The sequence below is a fragment of the Myotis myotis genome, unplaced genomic scaffold (assembly GCF_014108235.1).
Source record: "Myotis myotis isolate mMyoMyo1 unplaced genomic scaffold, mMyoMyo1.p scaffold_m19_p_4, whole genome shotgun sequence".
Taxonomy (NCBI): Eukaryota; Metazoa; Chordata; class Mammalia; order Chiroptera; family Vespertilionidae; genus Myotis; species Myotis myotis.
The window spans coordinates 52,437,359-52,460,517 of record NW_023416346.1 but is presented as its reverse complement, the minus strand read 5'-3'; the positions used below and the strand labels follow the sequence as shown (position 1 = coordinate 52,460,517).

At 39.3% G+C, this 23,159-nt stretch overlaps 1 protein-coding gene across 5 annotated transcripts in view; it reads left to right on the top strand.

Annotated features, from left to right (window-relative positions):
* Positions 1 to 23,159, top strand: part of COL4A5 (collagen type IV alpha 5 chain) — a 328,420-nt gene that overhangs the window by 218,016 nt on the left and 87,245 nt on the right. For all 5 annotated transcript variants that reach the window (XM_036305697.1, XM_036305696.1, XM_036305695.1 and 2 more), the window contains exons 20-29: positions 9,066 to 9,239; positions 9,574 to 9,657; positions 12,401 to 12,493; positions 14,151 to 14,221; positions 15,689 to 15,880; positions 16,665 to 16,833; positions 19,618 to 19,710; positions 19,805 to 19,909; positions 20,900 to 20,997; positions 22,257 to 22,407. In XM_036305697.1, coding sequence (XP_036161590.1) covers positions 9,066 to 9,239; positions 9,574 to 9,657; positions 12,401 to 12,493; positions 14,151 to 14,221; positions 15,689 to 15,880; positions 16,665 to 16,833; positions 19,618 to 19,710; positions 19,805 to 19,909; positions 20,900 to 20,997; positions 22,257 to 22,407 — 1,230 coding nt within the window. The remainder of the gene's footprint in view (positions 1 to 9,065; positions 9,240 to 9,573; positions 9,658 to 12,400; positions 12,494 to 14,150; positions 14,222 to 15,688; positions 15,881 to 16,664; positions 16,834 to 19,617; positions 19,711 to 19,804; positions 19,910 to 20,899; positions 20,998 to 22,256; positions 22,408 to 23,159) is intronic.

Sequence of the window (23,159 nt, the reverse complement as noted above, 5' to 3'; positions counted from 1 at the left end):
ACTACCCTGGTCTAGAATGTTAATTTGAATGGTCTCTGATATGAAGTGATAGTACTGATTTATGTAAAATTTGAAAAAGCATCTGATATAGTACTTGGCACACATATATGTTCAATAATTTATTATTCCTTTTCTTCCAAAAATATTTGGCTAATGAAAAATTAACATAATGAAATGAGAGGCACTCAGTGATCCTCCTCAAAAGAGAAGTGTGGGTCTCATTTTGGTTTAACTAATTATCTGGTTTCAAGATAGTGGACTAAATACATACTGTGTCTGGAAAATTGAGATAAGGAATTCTTTCAGGATGAAGCAAAAAATTAGATAGTATGAAGGAAAAGTTAAGAGACATAAAGGATAAACCTAGAAGTTTCAAAATCCACCATGGAGTTCAGGGAGGAAAAAATTGGACAAGAGGAAATATTTGATTATTAATAACTAAGAACTTTTATATATTAAAAAAAAACATGAGTCCCTGTGAAAAGACATAAGTTATTAAACAAGACTAAAATAATAACCTATCATCTATCTATCTATCTATCTATCTATCTATCTATCTATCTATCTATCTATCTATAAATCCAGTGACTAGAATGCCGTAACAACCAGAATGACCGGTCGCTATGATGACCACTGCAGCCAGCAAACTGGCAGGATTTGGGGGTGGGGCTGGCTGGCCAACCCACTGCAGCCCCTCCCCCTGGCCGGCCCTACCCACAATGGTCCCCCCACCAGCCAAATTTGCCCACAGCCCCTCCCTTGGCCAGCCATGCTCCTGAAGCTCCTCCCCACAGCTGGTTCCACCCCAGATGGGCCCCCCACCACCCCGATCATCCCACAGCCCCTCCCCCTGGCCAGCCCCACTTCTGATTGCCCTCCACCCCAATAAGGGGCAGGGCCAACTGGCCAAACTCCTGCAGCCCCTTCCCCCATGTGGCCCCACCCTAGATCCCCTCCGACCCCAATCAGGGGCAGGTCAAGCCAGCCAACCACCTGTGGCCCCTCTCCCCAAGCTGGCCCTACCCCCAATGGACCCCCACCACTCTGATTGGCCCTCAACCCCACCCCCAGCCAGCTCTGCCTCTGATCAGCTCCCCCACTCCAATCAGGGACAGGGCTGGCCAGTCAACCACCCATGGCCCCTCCCCCATGTGGCTGACTCCCAATTGGCCCCCCGTACCGCATTCAGGGGCGGGACTGTCTGGCCCACCTCCCACAGCCCCTCCTCATGGCTGACCCCACCCCCGTCCAGTCAGGCCCCACCATTCCGATTGCCCTCGGTCACTCCCCTCAACCAACTCCGCCCCTGATCGCTCCCCCACACCAATCGGGAGTGGAGCCCGCCAGCCAATCTCCTGCTGTCTCCTTCTCCCAACAGGCCCATTTCTGATTCTCCCCAATTGGGGCCAGGCTAGCTGGACCCCACCCATGCATGAATTCATGCACTGGTCCTCTAGTAATACATAAATATATAACTAGACACATTGTATGGATATTTTAGAATTTAGGGATAAGAAGAAACTCTTAAAAACTGAGAAAAATGACAAATTACATATTAATGAGAGTCAGAGGAAGATAATGTAGCACATTTTCAAAGTGATAAAGAAAATAACTATGAATTTGGGATTCTATGTTATACTAGAGGTCTGGTGCATGAAATTTGTGCCCAGGAGGGTCCCTCAACACAGCCTGCACACTCTCTAATCTGGGAACCCTTGGGGAATGTCCAACTGCCAGGGATTGGGCCTAAACCGGCAGTCAGACATCCCTCTCAAATCCAGGACCACTGGCTCCTAACTGCTCACCTGCCTGCCTGCCTGATTGCCCCTGAGACCCCTGCCAGCCTGATCACCCCTAACCACCTCTGCCTGGTGACCTGATCGCCCCTAACTGCCCCCCCCAGCTGGCCTGGTCACCCCACATAGCCTGCTGTTCAGTCATTTAGTCGTCTTTCATAAACCCCTGCTAGCTTGGTTCCCCCATGCAGCCTGCTGTTCAGTTGATTGGTTGTCCCTCAATATCCCCCCTGCCAGCCTGGTTGTCCCACGAAGCCTGTTGTTCAGTTGTTTGATTGCCCTCACTAACCCCCCTGCTGGCCTGGTCACCCCACACAGCCTGCTGCTCAGTCATATCATCACCCCTCATGCCCCCCCCCCCCGCCACCCTGGTTGCCCCATGCAGCCTGGTGTTCAGTCATTTGGTCATCCCTCACTAACACCCCTGCCGGCCTGATTGCCCAACTCAGCCTGTTTGGCTGTCTGTTTGGTTGTTTCGGATGTGACGGCCCCTGGCTCTTTATATATATATAGATTAAACTATCTTCCTACTATGAAGATTGAATTCTTGGAAAGTCCATCACCTCCAGAACTTCTCTGGAGGTTTTATTCTAGACAAGAATATAAATTCAAGATGAAATTTGGGGTGGGAGTGGGTATGATGTAAGAATCAATAATTAGAAAAGATATTATTAAAGTATATTAAGTCTAAGTGACTATTGATCATAAAAATCAGGTGTTTTAAAGTTGTTTTTTTAAATATATTTTATTGATTTTTTACAGAGGGAGGAAGGGAGGAAGGGAGAGGGATAGAGAGAAACATCAATAAGAGAGAAATATCGATCAGCTGCCTCCTGCACACTCCCCACTGGGGATGTGCCTGCAACCAAGGTATATGCCCTTGACCGGAATCAAACCTGGGACCCTTAAGTCCGCAGGCTGAGCCAAACCGGTTAGGGCTAAAGATTTTTTTTTAATTTTTATTGAATTTAATGAGGTGATGTTGATTAGTAAAATTATATAGGTTTCAGGTGTATAATTCTATAATACATCAGCTGTATATTGTATTGTGTGCTTACCACCCCAAGTCAAGGCACCTCCATCACCATTTATCACCCCTTTACTCTCTTCTACCTTGCACACAGTACAACATCACCTCATTAAATTCAATAAAAATTAAAAAAAACATAGGTTTAAAACTTTAATGGTAACTGCTAGAGAATAATAGAAATAAATTGCATGACTTACATACTAGTTACGGGAAAAAACATGACCCAAATTTTTAATCTACGTAATACAAGTTAGGATTGGGACAAAATAGATACATATAAATGAAAAAATGAATAAGGATATAAGTGGCAGTTGGGGTTTCCTCATCGGAGGGGGGACTGAAACAGGCATTTTAGGGGAACATAGGCAGTTTTAGGGAATTTTTAGAATTGTGGTCCATGGGAAAAAAAATAGGGCTACAGACAGGAGAAGGTACATTTCCATAACACAAGGAAGCCAGGTGCAGTTACATTTCCATAAGACAAGGGAGCAGCAACAGTTGCATTTACATAAGACACAGAAGCAGCAACAGGTATCTATATCCTATCTAATAAAAGAGAAACATGGTAATTAGCCATGCCTCTGCTACCCTTCCCATTGGCTAATCAGGGCGATATGCAAATTAACTGCCAGCCAAGATGGCGGCCGGCAGCCAGGCAGCTTGAAGTGAACATGAGGCTTGCTTGCTGCAGTAACAGAGGAAGCCAATGTTCCCCACCTGCCGCTACCGGCCTCTGAGCTTGCAATTTGAAACATTGTTCCAAATATAGAAGCTAAAAAAAACACAGAAACCTGCTTTCAGCCAGCCGGGATCTCAGAGCTGGAGTTGAAACAGTGTTTCAATTATAGAACCCAAATAAACCAGATACCTGCTTTCAGCAGCCGAGGCCTCAGAGCTCGAGCCAAGCCTCAGAGCTAAAGCTGGCCCAGAATAAAAAAAAAAGAAAAAAAGGAGCGGTTGGGAGCTTCAGTCACCTGCCAGCCTGAAAACAGCCCTCAGCCCCTCACCAAGACTGGCCAGGCACCCCAGTGGGGACCCCCACCCTGAAGGGGGTGTGACCAGCTGCAAACAGCCATCAGCCCCTCACACAGGCTGGCCAGGCACCCAAGTGGGACCCACACCCTGATCCAGGACACCCTTCAGGGCAAACCAGCCAGCCCCCACCCGTGCACCAGGCCTCTATCCTATATAGTAAAAGGGTAATATGCCTCCCAGCACCTGGATCAGTGGAGCCGCGAGGCTTCCCAGCACCAGGATCAGCAGGACAGGGGACAGTGCCCAAACCCCCTGATCGCCCTGTGACTCTGTGTGTGACAGGGGGCGGGGCCACAACCTCCCTATCTGTCCTGCTCTGTTCGTGACAGGGGAAGGCGCCCCAACCTCCTGATCAGCCCTGCTCTGTGCCTGATACGGGGGAGCTCCCCAACCTCTGATCGCCCTGCAGCTCTGTGTGTGACAGGGTGCAGCGCCCCCAACCCCCTGATCGGCCCTGCTCTGTGGGTGATAGAGGGTGGCGCCCCAACCCCCCCACCACGGGCCCTGCTCTGTGTGTGACGGGGTAGAGCCATAACCTCCCCATCGGCCCTACCCTGAGTGTGACAGGGTGTTGCGCCCCAACCCCCTGATCCGCCCTGCTCTGTGTGTGACAGGGGGCGGGGCCCCAACTCCCCTATCGGCCCTACTCTTTGAGTGACAGGGGGGAGCTCCCCAACCTCCTGATCGCCCTGCGGCTCTGTGTGTGACAGGGTGCGGCGCCCCAACCCCCTGATCAGGCCAGCCCTGAGTGTGACAGGGTGCGGCGCCCCAACCCCCGGATTGGCCCTGCTCTGTGCGTGACGGGGTGGTGCCGCAACCTCCCCATCGACCCTGCCTTGAGTGTGACAGGGGGCGCTGCCCCAACCCCCCAATTGGCCCTACCCTGAGCGTGACTCAGGGTGGCATCACAACCTCCCAATCCGCCCTGCTCTGTGCATGACAGGGGTTGGCGCCCCAACTACCCAATCAGCCCTGCTCTGAGCCCGACCAGGGGCTGCACCTAGGGATTGGGCCTTCTCTCTGCCACCTGGGAGCAGGCCTAAGCCAGCAGGTCATTATCTCCCGAGGGGTCCCAGACTGCGAGAGAGCACAGGCCGGGCTGAGGGACCCCCGCTCCCCCCCGAGTGCACAAATTTCTGTGCACCGGTCCTCTAGTATATATATAAAGAACTAGGGGCTGTCACATTCAAAACAACTGAACAGACCACCAAACAGGCTGAGTGGGGTGACAAGGCTGTCAGGGAGGTTAGTGAGGGACGACAAAATGACTGAACACCAGGCTGCATGGGGTGACCAGTGCAGCAGGGGGCTTAGTGAGGGACGATCAAACAACTGAGCATCAGGCTGCATGGGGCAACCAGGCTAGCAGGGGGCAGTGAGGGGCGAACAAATGACTGAAAAGCAGGCTGCATGGGGTGACCAGGCTGGTAGGGGGGGTCAGTGGGGGGCAACTAGGCTGTCAGAGGGGGGCAGTGAGAGGCAACCAGGCCAGCAGGGGGGGAAGTTAGGGGCAACCCGGCTGGTGGGGGGAGGGCATGAGGGGCAACCAAGACACCAGGGTGGGACAGTTGGGGGCAAATATGCTGGTGGGGGGGCATTTAGCAGTGACCAGGCTGGGGGGGCAGTTAGGAGCGACCAGGCCAGCAGGGGGTTCAGTTAGGGGCAATCAGGTCAGCAGACAAAGGTGGTTAGGGGTGATCAGGCTGGCAGGGGGCCCAGTTAGGGGTGATCAGGCAGGCAGGCAGATGAGCATTTAGGAGCCAGCTATTCCAGACATCCCCCGAGCGGTCCTGGATTGGAGAGGGTGAAGGCTGGACTGAGGGGACCCCCTTCCCCATGCACGAATTTCATACACCGGGCCTCTAGTATTTCCATAAGACAAGGGAACTGGAAGTAGCCAAAAAAGTCTATATTTACAAAATAAAGAAGAAGAAAGAAAGCCCAGAAGGAATAGGAGGACAATGAGGGAGGAAGGCCTCAGGAGCCACTGTAGTAAGCAATTTGAAAGGGAATATTGACCAATCAGAAGGGATATCAGGACACAGGAACTGCAGCCTTTATGAACCATGGAACAGGAAGTCAACGCGACCCTTTCCCCCTTGCCAAGTGGGAGTCAATTCTGTGGGACTCTTTCCCCCTCCCCACATGGGAATCTGTACTTGTTCTTCAATAAATCTCCACCTTTGCTATAAAAAATTATTTGAGCAACACAATCAAGCTGTGCATATTAGGGAGGAAGAAAAACTGTATGAAACAGAGAGTGTACATTCTTTTCAAACACACATGAAGAATTTATAGAAATTGACTCTATTAGACAAGTAAAAAAAAACTTAAAATTTTATGCAAGTGACATTCTGTGACCAAATAAGTTTATAAATGAACAACAGAAAGCATCAAATGTCATTATATTTACAAATACACATTTGTAAATAATTCTAGAAGTAAAAAGGAAAAGAAATGAAAACAATAAACTATTGAATGCTAAATTACATCAATCAAAACTCATTAAAATATACATGGTGATACTTTTAATTTATCACAAAATTAGGGATACTAAAAATAAATGAGCTAAGTTGAAAAATAAAAAGGAATGCAAGGACAAACAAAATAAAAGGAAAAATTTGATAAAGGTAAAAATAAAATGAACAATATAAAGGCAAGAGGAGGCACAAATAAAATCAGTAAAGAAAAATGATTATTGCCATAAATATAATTAAATTTTTATTATAAGATAAATATAAAGCTATATCAATTTATTTGAAATTCTAGATAAACATACATTCCTTAACAAGTAGAAAACATAAATTAGCAAAATTGTCCTGAGAAAGTATATTTCTAAATCTAAGTACAGATAAATTATCATAGAAGATTTTGAAATGTTAAAGATCTTTATTGAAAAGTATTGGTTTTATGGTTGGTTTTATAGATTTTTTTCAATGAATTCTACCAACCTGTTGAGCATATAATTCTCATATTTTAAAAACTATTTCAGAACATTTTTAAATAAAGAAAACTCAAGTGAATAGTATTGATGCCAAAGAACCAAGGAGATGACATTAGAAATAACTATAAGTCAGTCTCACTAACGAACACAGAAAAAATAATCCTAAATAAAATATTATCAAATTAATCCAACCTAAGATTGCAAGGATGGTTCAACATTGCTGTAGTTGACTACACTGACAGATTAAAAGAAAATAGGCCAATAGATACAGAGAAATCATTCAATAAAATTTAATATCCATTGTTTGTTAAAAGGAAAAAAAAGTCTTAAAAGGTAGCTACTTTAACTTGAAACTATGTACTTCATACAGGAAGTACAGGACTGTTCATGACATGTCATAGTTTGTGGTGAAACATCAGGAACATCCTCATCAAGCAAAAAAAAATAAGATAAAAATATTCATAGCCACTAATACTGTTTGTTCTTATACTGGTGATCATAGCCAATGCACTAAGTCTGGAAGAAAAAAAGAGGTGTAAGGATAGAACAGGAAAAACACATCAAATGTTGGTTATCCACAAACCCAGAGTGTCTGAAATAATCAAATGACAAATTACCAGGACTTAGAATGTTTGCAAGGTGGACAGAAGTGAGTTGCATACTTAAATAATTTGCCTTTTCTATACCAGCAATAAAAAATTAAACATATAACAGAAAAATTCTAGTTAAAAATAGTAATAGCAGTAAAATTCACAATGGTAACTAATTCATGAATAAACCCAACAAAAGATATGTAATTATTCTGCAGAATTTTTTTATATTTTATTGATTTTTTTACAGAGAGGAAGGGAGAGGAATAGAGAGTTGGAAACATTGACGAGAGAGAGAGAGAGAGAGACATTGATCAGCTGCCTCCTGCACAGTCCCTACTGGGTATGTGCCCGCAACCAAGGTACATGCCCTTGACCGGAATCAAACCTGGGACCCTTGAGTCCACAGGCCAACACTCTATCCACTGAGCCAAACTGGTTAGGGCCAGAATTTTTTAAAAGTGTATTTTTATTGATGTCAGAGGGGGAGGGAGAAATAGAAACATCAATGATGAGAGAATCATTGATTGGCTGCCTCCTGCACTCCCCCTACTGGGGATCAAGGCTGCAACCTGGGCATGTGCCCTTGACCAGAATTGAAACTGGGACCCTTCAGTCTATAGCCCTAAGCTCTATCCACTGAGTCAAACAGGCTAGGGCATCTCTGCAGAATTTTGTAAAATATTATTAAATAATGTAAAATTAATGAATGAATGGAGACATATACTTTATTATTATTTAATGTGAGAACTCTATATTATAAACAGGCGATTCTACCAAAATTTAATCTTTAAATTCAAATTAATCTAATTCAAAATCCCGATGCTTTTTTACAATGAAACTAACAAGCTGATTGTAAAATTTATTTAGAAGAGTAAATTTGTAAGTGTAATGAAGAATGTTTTTAAAAAGAACAAAAATGGGTATATCTTCCTTACTAGTTCTGAAATCATTGTAAAGCTGTACTAATGAAAAAGTGTGTCAGTGGTGTAGGAATAGGTAATAGAACAGAAGAATGTCCAGAAACAGACATATGGAAACTTTGAGATGCTTATTTTTCTCTTGCTAAAGGCTTTCTATTATTTCTGAATTAAACAATCACAGTATCAAAGAATAGTGGGTAGAAAGTTATTAGTATATTTCCAAATGTAATAAAGCTACTTTAAATTATTCTTTCTTACACACAAAATAGTACTTATGATATTTGAAACTTTTCATCCTTTCTCCAGATATTCTCATAGAAAATAGTAAGAACATAACAGGCATTACACATTAAAGGATATCTTATTATTATTTAATGTCTCATTGAGAACTAAAGTAATATCCTTTTTTTATTTATTTTTTTGTATTGCTTAAAGTATTACAAAAAGTATTACATATGTCTCCTTTTTTTCCCCTGCCCTTGACAATCCCCTGGCCTCCCCTACCCCCCAGTGTCTTATGTCCATTGGTTATGCTTATATGCATGCATACAAGTCCTTTGGTTGATCTCTTACCCGTCCAATATCCTTAAAATAAGATAATTTTGATCATTTAAATGTTTTTTCATCCACCTCCCCCGATAATGTCTCACAAAACAGCAGAATATACCTCTGAAGACAGGAGGCAAAATAATGCTAACTGTGAATTGTTTCTTCTCCTGCAACTCTAATTTTTTTTTTTAATCTTAGGGACTGCAGTTATGGGTCCTCCTGGTCTCCCCGGTTTTCCTGGAGAAAGGGGACAGAAAGGTGATGAAGGTCCACCTGGAATTTCCATTCCAGGACCCCCTGGACTTGATGGACAGCCTGGGGCTCCTGGCCTTCCAGGGCCTCCTGGCCCTCCAGGTCCTCACATCCCTCCTAGTAAGCTATTCTTTTCTCCTAAGCTCTATTGTTGTATTTTGTTTTCATTCATAAGTAAATCTGGCTGAAATTCGGCATCATTCTTTGTGTTTCTGTTATCTATGTGATTCTACATCAACTTCTACTTTTGATTTTTAGTGATTCTTTGATGTTTAAATTCGCTCTTCAAATTCTCACCAATATAATATCTTCCCTTTGCTTACAGGTAGTGGTATTACTGCAGAGAGTAACTAAAAAGAAGTCTTTTCCTCTAGCCTGCCAGGCTTCGTTTTTGTTTAATCTTCTGGATATTTCACAACAATTAATTTGCCGTCCTTTCTTTATTTTATCTCAGGTGGTGAGATGTGTGAAGCAGGCCCCCCAGGGCCCCCAGGATCTCCAGGTGATAGAGGACTCCAAGGAGAACAAGGAGTGAAAGGTTTGATCCCCATAATTATTCCTCCATTCTTTCAAATCATCAGCAAAATCCCCTATATCCTCCACCCTACCTCAGCCATTCACTCCCATGGATACCTAAGACCGTTTTATTTCCAATAGTACACACTTCCATAACCTTGATTTCATTAGTTCCATTTTCTGACCACTGTCTCTATCTTTTTAGCTTACTAATAAAGTGACTTCAACATTACTTTAACCTCAATGAGACCAACTTTGACTATCAATGTTTTGGTGTTTTTTCTTCCTTTTTAACCTACCTTACATTCCATGATCAATTCATTGTAATAAATTCCATATATAAACCCTTGCCTCCTTTATCCTTCACTCACTTTGTTGTACTTGGGACAAAAACAGCCCTGGTGAGTCCAAATTACCACCTCTTATAAGTCTGCATCTTCTCTTCATACTCTTCCATTCTCATCTTAAGATTCTGACTTTGCTCCCTCCTTCACTGACCATTTGAAGCAATAACAATAGAACTTGCTCAGATTGCTAGGACATTTACCCACCTACTTGTGTCTGTGCCCATATATTCTGCCTTCCTGCCTATTATTGTTAATACTCTTATTCAAAGCCACAACTATCTTCTCCCTATATTCTGTGCCTTGCTTTTTACTTGTATCTTTTCTTGAACAGAAGTTATTAATTAAAAGAATTCCTATTATTAATATCATTTTTCATTGTTAGTAATGTTTATGTCCGGTTTATAATATTTGTTAACCCAAAGGACCTGATAATTTTTTCTATATTTTTTCCTAGAATTCTTACCAGTTTGCCTTTGTGTTTTGAGTTTTGATCTTTGGTCTATCTTCAATTTATTTTATGGGGAGGGAAGGGAGAAAGGGAGAGAGAGAGAGAGAGAGAGAGAGAGAGAGAGAGAGAGAGAGAGAGAGAGAGAGAGAGAGAAATATGTTGATATATGATATAAAAGTGAAACATTGATTAGCTGCCTTCTTTACACCTCCTACTGGGGCTTGAGCCCACAACCCTGGCAGGTGCCCAGACCAGGAATCGAATTTGTGACCTGTTGCCCCTTGGAATGATGTTCAACCAACTGAGCCACACCAGCCAAGGCTGTCTTAAATTAAATTTTGTGTATAGTTTGAAGCAGGGAATCAAAGTTCATTTTTTCTCATATGTATATTTAATTTATTCAATACCATTGTACAAAATAGCATCATTTTCCTGCATTAGCAATTTTGTTGTAAATCTTACGACTATTTATGTATGAGTCTGTTTCTGACCTCTTTATTTTGTACCATTGTTCTACTTTTTCTCCTTACACCAATTCCAAACTAAATTATTATAGCTTTATCTTGGCTTACTTTGCATTTTCATATGCATTTTAAAATTATCTACCCAACATTTAATTTTGGAATAGTCCAGAATTCAGGCCCTGTTCCTCTTCTCTTCTAAGCTTATTCATTAAGTCTCAAGATGTTTTTAAAAATACATTTTATTGATTTTTTACAGAGAGGAAGGGAGAGGGATAGAGAGTTAGAAACATCGATCAGCTGCCTCCTGCACACCCCCCACCTGGGATGTGCCCGCGACCGGAATCAAACCTGGAACCCTTCAGTCTGCAGGCCAATGTTCTATCCACTGAGCCAAACTGGTTAGGGTTAAGTCTCAAGATTTTATATACTATCTACTTGCCAATGTCTTCTACATTTATGTTTTCTGTCCAGATACAAGGCTTTTCCTCTAGATTAGTATATCCAACTGTCTACTTAACATTTTAAACTTCACATCCTGATTAAATTGAAGTCTTACCTCTACCACTTCCCCATAATTTTGCCAGTAATCTATTTCTCTTCTTATTAAAAGCAGGTCACTCTAGCTTGGGCTAAAAACCTTGACATCACCCTTGATTCCCCTCTCCTTTTGGATTCTGTATGTGATACATTATAAAATCGCATTGGTTTTACTGTAAAATCTGTTCAGAATCAAAGCAATTCTCATCGTCTTCATTTCTGTCACTCTGGGATGAGTTGCCATTTCTCCTAGATCACTGCAGCAGTAGCCACTTAAACAGTTACCCGGTTTCTACCCCGGCCAAAATCCTTCATTTAAACCTTAAGGTATATCATGCTGCTTTTCTGTTTAAATTCTTCTACTAGATTCTCATTTCACTCATTTATGGTGCTTGTGTGATGTTTTATGATATGCTACCTATTATAAACTGTTAACCTTCTGACCCGGTTCTCCTATCTCACTCTACTCCAGAAATCTGATCTCATTAATTTTTCCTAGAATACTCTATAGTTACTGTGCATGTACCACATCCTTTAACTTTTTTATTATGCATCATCTTCTCACTAAGGTCTATCCTGACCACCCTATGTAAAATTGAATCCTGTGAACCATCCTTAGATGTCCAATCCCATTTATCCAGCTCTACATTTTTCTATAAACATAATATATATATATATAATTTAATAATTTGTCACCTTCATTATTTATTATCCCTTTCCATTAGTAGATTGTGAGCAGCTTGGAGACATGGATTTTTCTCTGATCTGTTTACCAATGTATCACAAACACCAACAGTGCTCAGCACACAATAGACACTCAGTAAATATGTATCAAATAAATCTATTTTAGATATAGGCTTCTCTAACTACACTGTTAGGTAGCAATATTATTCCTTAGTGCTAACTTCTTTAGGACCTATCTAAAGAAGGTAGATGAATAATATATTTTTTTATGATGATTTTCTCTAGGTGACAAAGGTGACACCTGCTTCAACTGCATTGGAACTGGTATTTCAGGGCCTCCAGGTCAACCTGGTTTGCCAGGTCTTCCAGGTCCTCCAGGTAAAACATCCTGCCTCTGGAAATCATTTTAAAATATTTATTGGTTAGGTTTTTGTGTGCTTGTAGCTTTAGAATAATGCCAGTTTTTCATTTTATAGCTAGTCACTCATATCCTATATAATAAAAGGCCTAATAGGCAAATTGACCAAACAATGGAATGACTGGTCACTATGATGCACACGGACCATCAGGGGGAAGATGCTCAATGCAGGAGCTGCCCCCTGGTGGTCAGTGTGCTCCCACAGGGAGAGTGCTGCTCAGCCAGAAGCCAGGCTCATGGCTGGTGAGCGCAGTGGTGGTAGCGGGAGCCTCTCCGGCCTCTGTGGCAGCGCTAAGGCTCCCTCCCCCCACCCCAGTGCATGAATAGTTCATAAATATGAAGTGCCTCTATCTGCTATGAAATAAGTTATTCTCTTGTTTCTAATATCTGAAGTTACCAGCAGTATTTATTAAAACATTTTGACAATATTAACCCAGGAAAAATATCTTCCGTATTTTCTATATGGTGAGAAAAATTACTTATACAGCATCAGACTTTTTTCTTCCAGAAAATTGGGGGAATACCTGGCCCCTGAGTATATTTTCAAGTGGTAGAGTTTAGTCATTGGGGATGTATCACATGTTGTCATGAAGGAATAGGACTTCTACAGGAGTTTGGTAACCAATAGCCAATATTCCTCTTTTTATATGTAATTTCTTCTTTCATGTTTCTAATCAAAACCATATTTAATATCCATTGACCCACAAGTCTTTTATTCAACTACCTCTTGGGATATCTCAATATTATATTATCTTGAAATAAAACTTTATGTCTATGTCAGGTCTTAAACTAGACACCAGATCTCTTACCTTTCTGTCTAGTCTAGTGTATCTGCCAAGGAAACCAATTCATTTGGCACTTGGAAAGTCTTATAATTGCCACTAGAAGTTAATAATCTAGCCTTGTGCCTTCAGTATAATGGTTCTCAAACTTGAGAGTGCATCAGAATTACCTGGAGGGCTTGCTAAAACCCAGATTGCTGGGTCCCACCCCCAAATTTTCTGATTCAGTAGATCTGGAGTTCAGGTCCAATAATTAGTAATTCTAACCAGTACTCAGGTGATGCTGATGCCACTGATTCAGGGACCCATTTAGGGAATGCCTACTTTAGTAATATTTCCTCTAGTCATTAAGTACCAAAAATTTCTCATAAACCAAATTTTAGGGAGTGGCAAACCAAATAAAGAACTGAAAAGGATCTAGGAAAATAGTTTAAGTCAGAACAAAGAAAGATATGCAGACTTTGCCTTTATCTCCTTCTCACCTTGGCAGTGTGGATAGTTAAAGGAGCCTCTGTGCATAGTACTTGCTAGCTGTGTACTCTTGAGAGGATTTAGAGTTGGAAGTACTTGAGAACACAATATTGTATGTACCATGTAATGTTAGATTTAGTTAAAAGGAAGGATAATTTCTTCATATTTAGAGAATAAATTCAGAAAACAAAATTGTGACCTGTCAAATGGGATTGAATGGGGTTTTTGTTTTAAAACTTGACTTCCTGATTTAATGATTTTTATATGCTTTGTTAGTGGTTCAACTTTAAAGCTCACATTATTGCATTATTGTGTGTGTGTGTGTGTGTGTGTGTGTGTGTGTGTGTGTGTGTGTGTATGTTAGGATCTCTTGGTTTTCCTGGACACAAGGGTGAAAAAGGACATGCTGGTGAAATCGGTCCCAAAGGATTAACAGTAAGTTTTGAGTATATTATACTACAAAATAAGTTAAAGAAATCCATTTACACTTTGATTTCCACTTGTGGATATATATTAAAGAAGTTTAGTTTTTCTATTAAATTGTGATTTATTTGATTCCTTGATTCTCCCTGACTCACAGGACTCTCTTGATTAATAGATTTGTACACTAAATGCTACTGGGTGGGTTAATGGGATAAACTGACCACCAGGGGGCATATGCTCAATGCAGGAGCTACCATGATATGCACTGGCCATTTACAGAGAAATGGCACTGTGGACCTGGTGCCTACAAAGCAACACTTGGCTTCCCCCAAGTGGGCTGCCACCACCCTGGAGCAGCAGCCCACCAAATCAAAAGATATGGTCCACAGCCCAGCCCAGGCCAGAAACGGTCACTGTGGGTGCCGGGTAATGATGTCACATAGCAACGCCTGGCTTCCTCTCCCTAGAGACTAGCCTCCATGAAGTTTCTTCAGACCAGGACCATGGCTTGCTTTATAGCCAGAGGGAAACATTTTACACTTTAACCAAATGTCTGTGAAGCATTTTCCTGTGCTGCATATTATTTGATCTTCACAGAGTCCTGGAGTAGGTAGATAGGAGACTCAGTGGAATCCTGTCTTCTTTACATTAGCCAGAAAATTGAGATTTTTAAAAAATATATTTTTATTGATTTTTCAGAGAAGAAGAGAGAGAGGGAAAGAGAGATAGAAACATCAATGATGATAAAGAATCATTGATTGGCTGCCACCTGCACGTCCCCCACTGGGGATCAAGCCTGAAACCCAGACATGTGCCCTTGACTAGAATTGAACCCAGGACCCTTCAGTCCTCAAGCCTACGCTCTATCCACTGAGCCAAACCGACTAGGGCGAAAATGGAGATTTAGAAAGATTAGAAACTTAACCCGACTGAAAAGAAGTAAGAAATGGTGGACCTTGAAAATGATTTCAGATTTTTTCACTGTTCAGAATATAGTCAAACACTGCTGCAGTTAAATATTTTACTCTTTGTTCTCTCTGTGTGATCTACAATAATAATCTGCTTCATGTTGATATTTACTGCAGTGTTGCTGACAATTACCTGAAAGAGAAGTTGGGGTGCTTCACTGGGCTAGAAAAAGTTTAGCTAAATCAGAAAGCAGGTCTAATTAAGCAAGTTTATTCTATATGTATAAAAGGCTAAATTGACTCACGCATGCGTGATACATATAAAGCTCTCACTGGCACCAATCACATGCTTGTGTTTCGATCTGTCATTGTCAATCGTGAATTTGGTTGACACTTCTATTTAGAGAAAGGGTGAATAGCGATATTAAAATATTTCTTCTAATTAATTTCCTTTCAATGTGCACAAATTCATGCACTGGACCACTACTAATATATACGTGTGTGTGTGTGTGTGTACATAAAAAGAAAGTGATTTTCTCTTTCATTTTCCCCCCTTTATTTATCTGTTCAGGGCATACCAGGAGCTCCTGGTGCCCCAGGCTTTCCTGGACCTAAAGGTGAACCTGGTGACATCCTCACTTTTCCAGGAATGAAGGGTGAAAAAGGGGAGTTGGGTTTCCCTGGATCTCCAGGTCTCCCTGGTTTACCTGGCACCCCTGGACAGGATGGATTGCCAGGGCTACCTGGCCCCAAAGGAGAACCTGTGAGTTGGTTTAATATTCTTGGTTTTCTAAGGTGAAATTGTTATTTAGGGATGTTTCCTAGGATATGCTTGTTGCTGACATGAACACCTAATCAATGTTTAAAAGAAAATGATATATAGAAATGATACTGTGTAGGGTTTCTTTACCACTCTGTTCTCTCAGTTGTTTTATCCATTTCTTATTTTTAACCCAGTTTTTACTAAGTAATATTAGCTATGAATAGGTGGGCAGAAGGTTAAGATGCTTGTGGGTCAATGTGAGGTTCCCCTTCTATTACCCCACATGTCCTTGTCTGGGTTTATTTAGACCTAATGGCAGAAGTCTAATTTGCCTTTTATATATAGTAAGTTTAGAGGTTAGTGTGATTAGACAGCTATGTTAAATGTGCTATGGAACCTAAATGTTGAACATAAATGAACAGACTTATTTTGTGTGCAACATATAGCCCAGAATATTTAGGTAGAAAGTGTTATTTATATCAAATATTAGATAGACTGTAAACTTGACATACTAGACTATAAACTTCATTAGGGTGAAGTGTTTTGTTTATTGTTATTCTTTATGTGTATCACCAGCACCTGGCACATAGCAGGAGCTCAAGAATATTTGTTGAAGGAATAAATAAGTGAAGTGGTCACACATACCATTCCATAACACACATAAGGCTTATACAGCTTGTAAGAACTATTTATGGCTGTATCATTTCTCTAGTTGTATTCAGTAATACCAACCTACAGAGAGTTGTTATGTCTATATTTCTGTATTAAACTTTTCCCTTTTCAGGGTGGAATTGCTTTTAAGGGTGAAAGAGGTCCCCCTGGGAATCCAGGTTTGCCAGGTCTCCCAGGAAATAGAGGGCCTATGGGCCCTCTTGGTATTGGCCCTCCAGGCCCAATGGGTGAAAAAGGCATACAAGGTGTGGCAGGAAATCCAGGCCAGCCAGGACTACCAGGTGAGTATGATTGCTCTGTTTTTAATTTGGTTCTTAAAAGCAGAAGTGTGTTATCTTTGGCCACTCTTAACTTCCTTTCATAAGAGATATTTAGGCTTTTCAGAACTCCTTAGCAAGGGAATACAATATGTGTGCTTTTATTATGGGTGAGTTCCTCTTTAAATGTTTTTCTGAATAGCTTCATTTTTAGTGTTTCTGTTGTTTTTCTTTAAACATAATATACATACACACACACACACACACACACACACACATATATATATATACATATATATATACATATATTTATATATATAATTTTTTATTGATTTCAGAGAGGAAGTGGGAGAGATATATAGAAACATCTATGATGAGAGAGAATCATTGATCAGCTGTCACCTGCATGCCTCCTACTGGGGATGGAGTCCACAACCCGGGCATGTTCCCTGACTGGGAATCGAACCGTGACATCCTGGTTCAAAGGTCGATGCTCAACCACTGAGCAACTCTGGCCAGGCTGTTTTTGTTTTTTCGAAGTACAAGATACCTAATGCAAAGTTTAGCAAATAATTATATTGGAGACACACATGTAACCACCACACACATCAAGAAACAGCACATTGCCAGCATCCTAGAAACCCCCATTTTCCTCTTTGTCCTTTCCTGATCATATCCCCTTCCATTTCTCCAAAAGAAACCACTGTCTTAACTTTTGCACAGTTTCCTTCCATTTAAACCCTAGTGTCATCACCTAAATAGGAATTCCCAAAGTATTTTAAGCTTCTCTTTGAACTTTATATTAATGGAATTGTAAGATAAGTATTATTCATGTTACCTCTGTGTATAGTTACAGTATATTTATTTTCATTGCTGTTTAGTATCCTGTTGTGTGTGTGTGTGTGTGTATCTGTGTATCACAGTTGATGTACCCATTCTATCATTAATGGACAATTGGCTATTTTATAATTCAGACCTATTATAAATAATGCTTTTGGGTACACTCTGGTATACATACCCTGGTGTACATGTGCACACACTTTTCTGGAGGCAAGCATCAGCAAATTATAGCTCATGGATTAAAACTGACCAAACATTTTTTGTCATGAATGAAAGTGTTATTTGAACACAACCATTCACCATTGACTATGGTTGCTTTTGCACTACAACTGCAGTGTTGGGCAGTTATGATAGAAGCTATGTGGTCCACAAAACATACAGTATTTACTGTCTGGTCCTTTACAGAAAAACTTTGCTAGTACCTGGATTAGGGTGTCTATTTAAGATTAGCATTTTCAAGGCATAGAATAAATGCATCTTAAGTTTTACTGGATAATTCTAAACTATATCCAAAGCAATTGTACCAATTTATATTTCTATCAGAAGTATTGGAGATTGTTTATTGCTCTACATCCTCATAAACATTTTGTATTGTCACACTTTTATATTTTTGCCAATTTTTTGAAATGTGATATATCTCATGGCAATTTTTTGTATCTCTATGGTTACATTAAAGTCTAGCACCTTTTATATATTTATTAAACATTTTCATTTCCTTTTATGAAATGTTGATTGAAGTGTTTTCTCCAAAAAAATTTATACACAATTTAAATGATTATAAGGTCATTGTTTATTAACATAAAGTTCAATTTTAAAATTTAAAAGAATCTACAGAAGTGAATAATTTATTTGTCAGTGCCTGTTTTCAAACTGATGATGTTCTGGTCCAGGCACTGCTGATGACACAAAGCAATGGAATTGCAAACACCAATAATCATTTGATTTGTTTACTATTTGAGCTTCTTCAATTAATTGACGATTGCTGGTTTTGTACTGTAAAAACTTTGTCATTTATGTCATTTATGTGACTTAAAAAACAGTCTAGTGGCCCTTTAGTGTATATTTTATTTGTTTAAAGCTTAGTTGGGCTTCACCCATTATTTCAAATCAGTTAAACCTGAAAAGGAGTGAAAATTAGGTGAATTATCAACTGTTAAAGTGTGTAAACATTTTTGGACCATATATTTATTTATACACATACATATAGGTGTTTCTATGGAAAATGATATAATAATTAATAAATAATAATACAAGAATAAACTGTTTCATATACTCACAACTGTATACCTACTTTTGCACCACCCTATATATTTTATGTATTAGTTCTCTTCTGTTAGCTATTCATTTTGCAAAATTTTTACTCACTATAGCTTGTCATTTTTACTCTCTGTATGACATCTTTAATGGACAGAAATAAATTAAAATGTAGTCAAATTTATCAGTCTTTTCTATCATGGTTAGTGCTTTTAATTTTATGTTTAAGAAATTTTTACTGGACCTGAGCCTATTTTAAGTCTTTATTTCAATTAATAAGAAATAGGTGTACTTGAACTTTGCACACATAAAATCTTAAGGAACCATTAGTTTACTTCAATTTGATTCTTTAAGGCCCTTTTTACCTATATTTAAAAATATTTTATAGATTCCATCTTTAATCATGGAAGCTTTTTAAAATTTATTTTATTGGAGTGACATTGGTTAATAGGATCATAAGTTTCAGGTATAGATTTCTATGATATAAGGTCTATATACTGCACTATGAAAGCTGTCATCTACTTTTTTATTTTTGAAATTTCATTCTTCTGTGTTTGGTATCTTTCTTGAATATATAATATGTGATTGTTTTTCTTATAGATTTTTGTTAGATTGCATTTTCAAAAAACTATATTTTCTCTTTTGTGTTTTTAATTAGAAAATATCTTTAGTTAAGAGAACACTTATTCACTATTGATTCCCATTTGTCCTTAGGTCCTAAAGGTGATCCAGGTCAGACTATAACCCAGCCAGGGAAGCCTGGCCTGCCTGGTATCCCAGGCAGAGATGGTGAAGTAGGTCTTCCAGGTAGGTGAAGAATGTATTTGACCAGGTCTTCAATACTTATTGGCTTCTTTATATGAAGCTTTCCCTTTTAAAAAACTGTTGCTTCTCTCCTTAGGTGATCCTGGACTCCCAGGCCAACCAGGCTTGCCAGGAATACCAGGTAGCAAAGGAGAGCCAGGTATCCCTGGAATTGGGCTTCCTGGACCACCTGGTCCCAAAGGTATGTAGGAATGGGTAGCAGGCAGGATAGGTTAGCTGGTTAGTATGACATTATTCTTTGACATAGTTTAGTCAACAATAAAATATATAAATTGTACCTTTTTTCTATGTACTGTAAAGAATATAAATTAAAAGTCACAGCATGCATGAACTATACTTTCGTTTTTCTTTATTTAAAATAGTCCAGACAAGAAAATGTCTAAATCACAGATTTTTAAAAATTATACATAAGCTTTAAAAATCACAGTAATTATTATCTTTTGTGTTCACCATTGCATTTTCAGGGCTTAGAACAGTTCCTAGAACATAGTATGCACTCAATAGATGTTTGTTAAATGAATGGATTGCATTAAACAGAAAACATACTCATTGCACACATGTTACCAAGTAATGTTTTATTCTAAATCATGTTCTCTTGACTTCCTGAAATTTTAAAAATCTGTTGCTTCAGTTCTGTTTTATTCCTCACAAAATTTATTCTCATGAAAGGCAAGAGTGTGAATTCTTCTGAGAACAGTGCTAAACATATCCTTACTCACTTACACTAAATGACTTAGAGTCAGATTTGACTTTTTGTGTTTTTATGTAATATCTTCAATTGTTTTAGCTCATTTCCAGAATTATATGGTAGGCATTTTGTATATTGTATTTAGATGTAAGCAGAAGAAAATATTTTCTGCATTTTTGTGTGAGATGCATTCCTTATGTTCAGTTTTGCCTCATAGTAGCCTTCATTCCACTTTAGAAGAGCATATCTTCCACACATATTAACCTTTTATGAAAATGTTAGGACCATAAGGTGATTGAGATGGAATACCAATATCTGTAAGCTTGATCTTAAGTGGTCATCTAAAATGTCATTGTGGTTTTAACATCTTATTGTAGTCACTAAGCATGATTGGATAGGGTAAACATTGCTCGTTTGAGAGTTTGGGTATCTTTCCTATAGTGTCTTCTATTTGGAGATTTAAAATGACTTATCATTTTACAGGTTTTCCTGGAATTCCAGGCCCTCCAGGAGCACCTGGGACACCTGGAAGAATGGGTCTAGAAGGCCCTTCTGGGCCACCAGGCTCTCCAGGACCAAAGGTCTGGGACATTTGTTCTTTTCCCCTTTTTTATTTCCCCCATCTTCTTTAGCTTTAGCTTTCTATTTTGACTTACACATCTTCCCAAGTCTTCACTAGATAAATAAACTTAACTGATTATATTTTCATTAAAAATATTTAACCCAAAACAGTCTTTAATAGTCCAAGAGGTCATATTTAAAGCAAAAAAAATTTTTTGAACCTGTTTTATAGTGACCAATTATTTAATGAGATAGGAGATTATAGATGAAAGAATATAATCATCAACTCCCCCTGTGCTTCTCTGTAGTATCACCCACCCATTTTATGTTTGTCCGTGCCGCTCTGTGATGATTGGTTGAAATGCTGTTGAATATCATGTCAAGAACTGTCCCTCTGTCCCAGTTCTTTCCCAAATACATGCTGCAAATCACTGCAGTCAACTTTTAATGATTATGATGATGATAAATGTGCCTGAATTACTTTCCATTCATTTTATTATGTCTTAGCCAATTTAAAATTTTGTTCAGTCAACCTTCAGCAAGCTGCTATGGTATGTATTTATCCTAACTGTCTATTTTCTGTGCTTAATTAATTTAAACTTGCTGTGTTTTCATCATTACAATTTTTTTCTCCCATGGGAAGAACAATTGACCATGATACCAGCTCTCATGAGAAGCAACTTCTCTAGTGATTAATTATTTTTATTTTATTATAAAACTTTTCAAATGAACAAATATTAAAAGAATAATACAATTAACTTTCATATATCCATCACTCAGATTTCAAATTATCAAGACTTTATCCTATTTGCTTCATCTATTCCCTCTTCCTTTGCTGAAATATTTTAACATAAATCTCAAAATCATGTCATTTTACCTATAATACTTCACTATTTATCTCTAAGTAAGTGGACATTTTATACAAAAAACACAATGCCATTACCATACTTAGACAAATTAAAAATAATCATCTAATACTCAGTCTATTATCACATTTCCTCACTTGGGTTTAGTCTCATTCTCTCTCAGTTATCTTTTTCTTGTCCTGAAACCAGCCCAAATCATTTAATTTGTTTTACTAAGCCTCATTTCCCATTCTTCCAGATGTTCTCTCCAACATACAAATTACTTTTCACTTAGTTACTCTATTCCATCACCCATAGGTGTGTGCAGGGGAAGTATTACCTTGCATTTTATGCTCTAAATTCTCTCTTGTAAACAATCAATACTGAGAAAGTCATAGGAGTTTCTGTTGTGTTTCGTTATGTGTATGCTCTAGGGAGAACCAGGATTTGGGCTACCTGGGCCACCTGGGCATCCAGGACTGCCAGGGATCAAAGGAACACTTGGTCCAAAGGGTGATCGTGGTTTCCCAGGACCTCCAGGTCCTACCGGACACACTGGATTGGATGGGCTACCTGGACCAAAAGGTATGGAACGTATTGCTACTTTCAATTTGCTTTTAACTTATGTAGATATTGAAACTATTGGGAAAGTTTATGGGTGATAAGTCCAATTAAGTAAAGTCTATGCTGCCACTCTGTCCACTCCTTTTTTTTCCATCCTTCATTGATATTGTTGTGTTTATTTTATTGTATAGATAATATAATCATATATGTGCAAAAGTAACACTGAGGAATCTTCCTTTTACCCCATCTCCATCCACTCTGTTCCTCCTCATTCCATATATAGCTGTTTTGAATTATTTATTTAATTAGTTCTAGTGAGTGTTCCTTCAAACAAATATAAACCAATAAAATATACTTTTATTTCCTTTATCAAAAGATAGTGTACTACTTTTTGACTTTTTGAACTTTACTTGTTTTGTTAAATTATATACTAGATATCACTCCATGTCAGTATATAGAGATCTTTATTTTTTACAAATAGCTTGAATTGCTTGGTTATACCATAGTTCATTTTAACAGTTACTGGTTTCTAGATTGTTTTGTTTTTTTGACAAGTTTTTTTTTTTAATTAGAATTAACACAACAGTAAATAACCTTGTATATGTGTTCTTTCATATGGGTACAGGTGTGATAGCAGAATAGAGTAAATAAAAATGGATTTTCTGAATTGAAGGGTAAATGAACCCCTAGATATTATTATATTCTTCTTAATTTTCACCATTTTACACTCCTAGCAGCAATGTATGAGTATTCTTGTTTTCCCACAGCCTTGA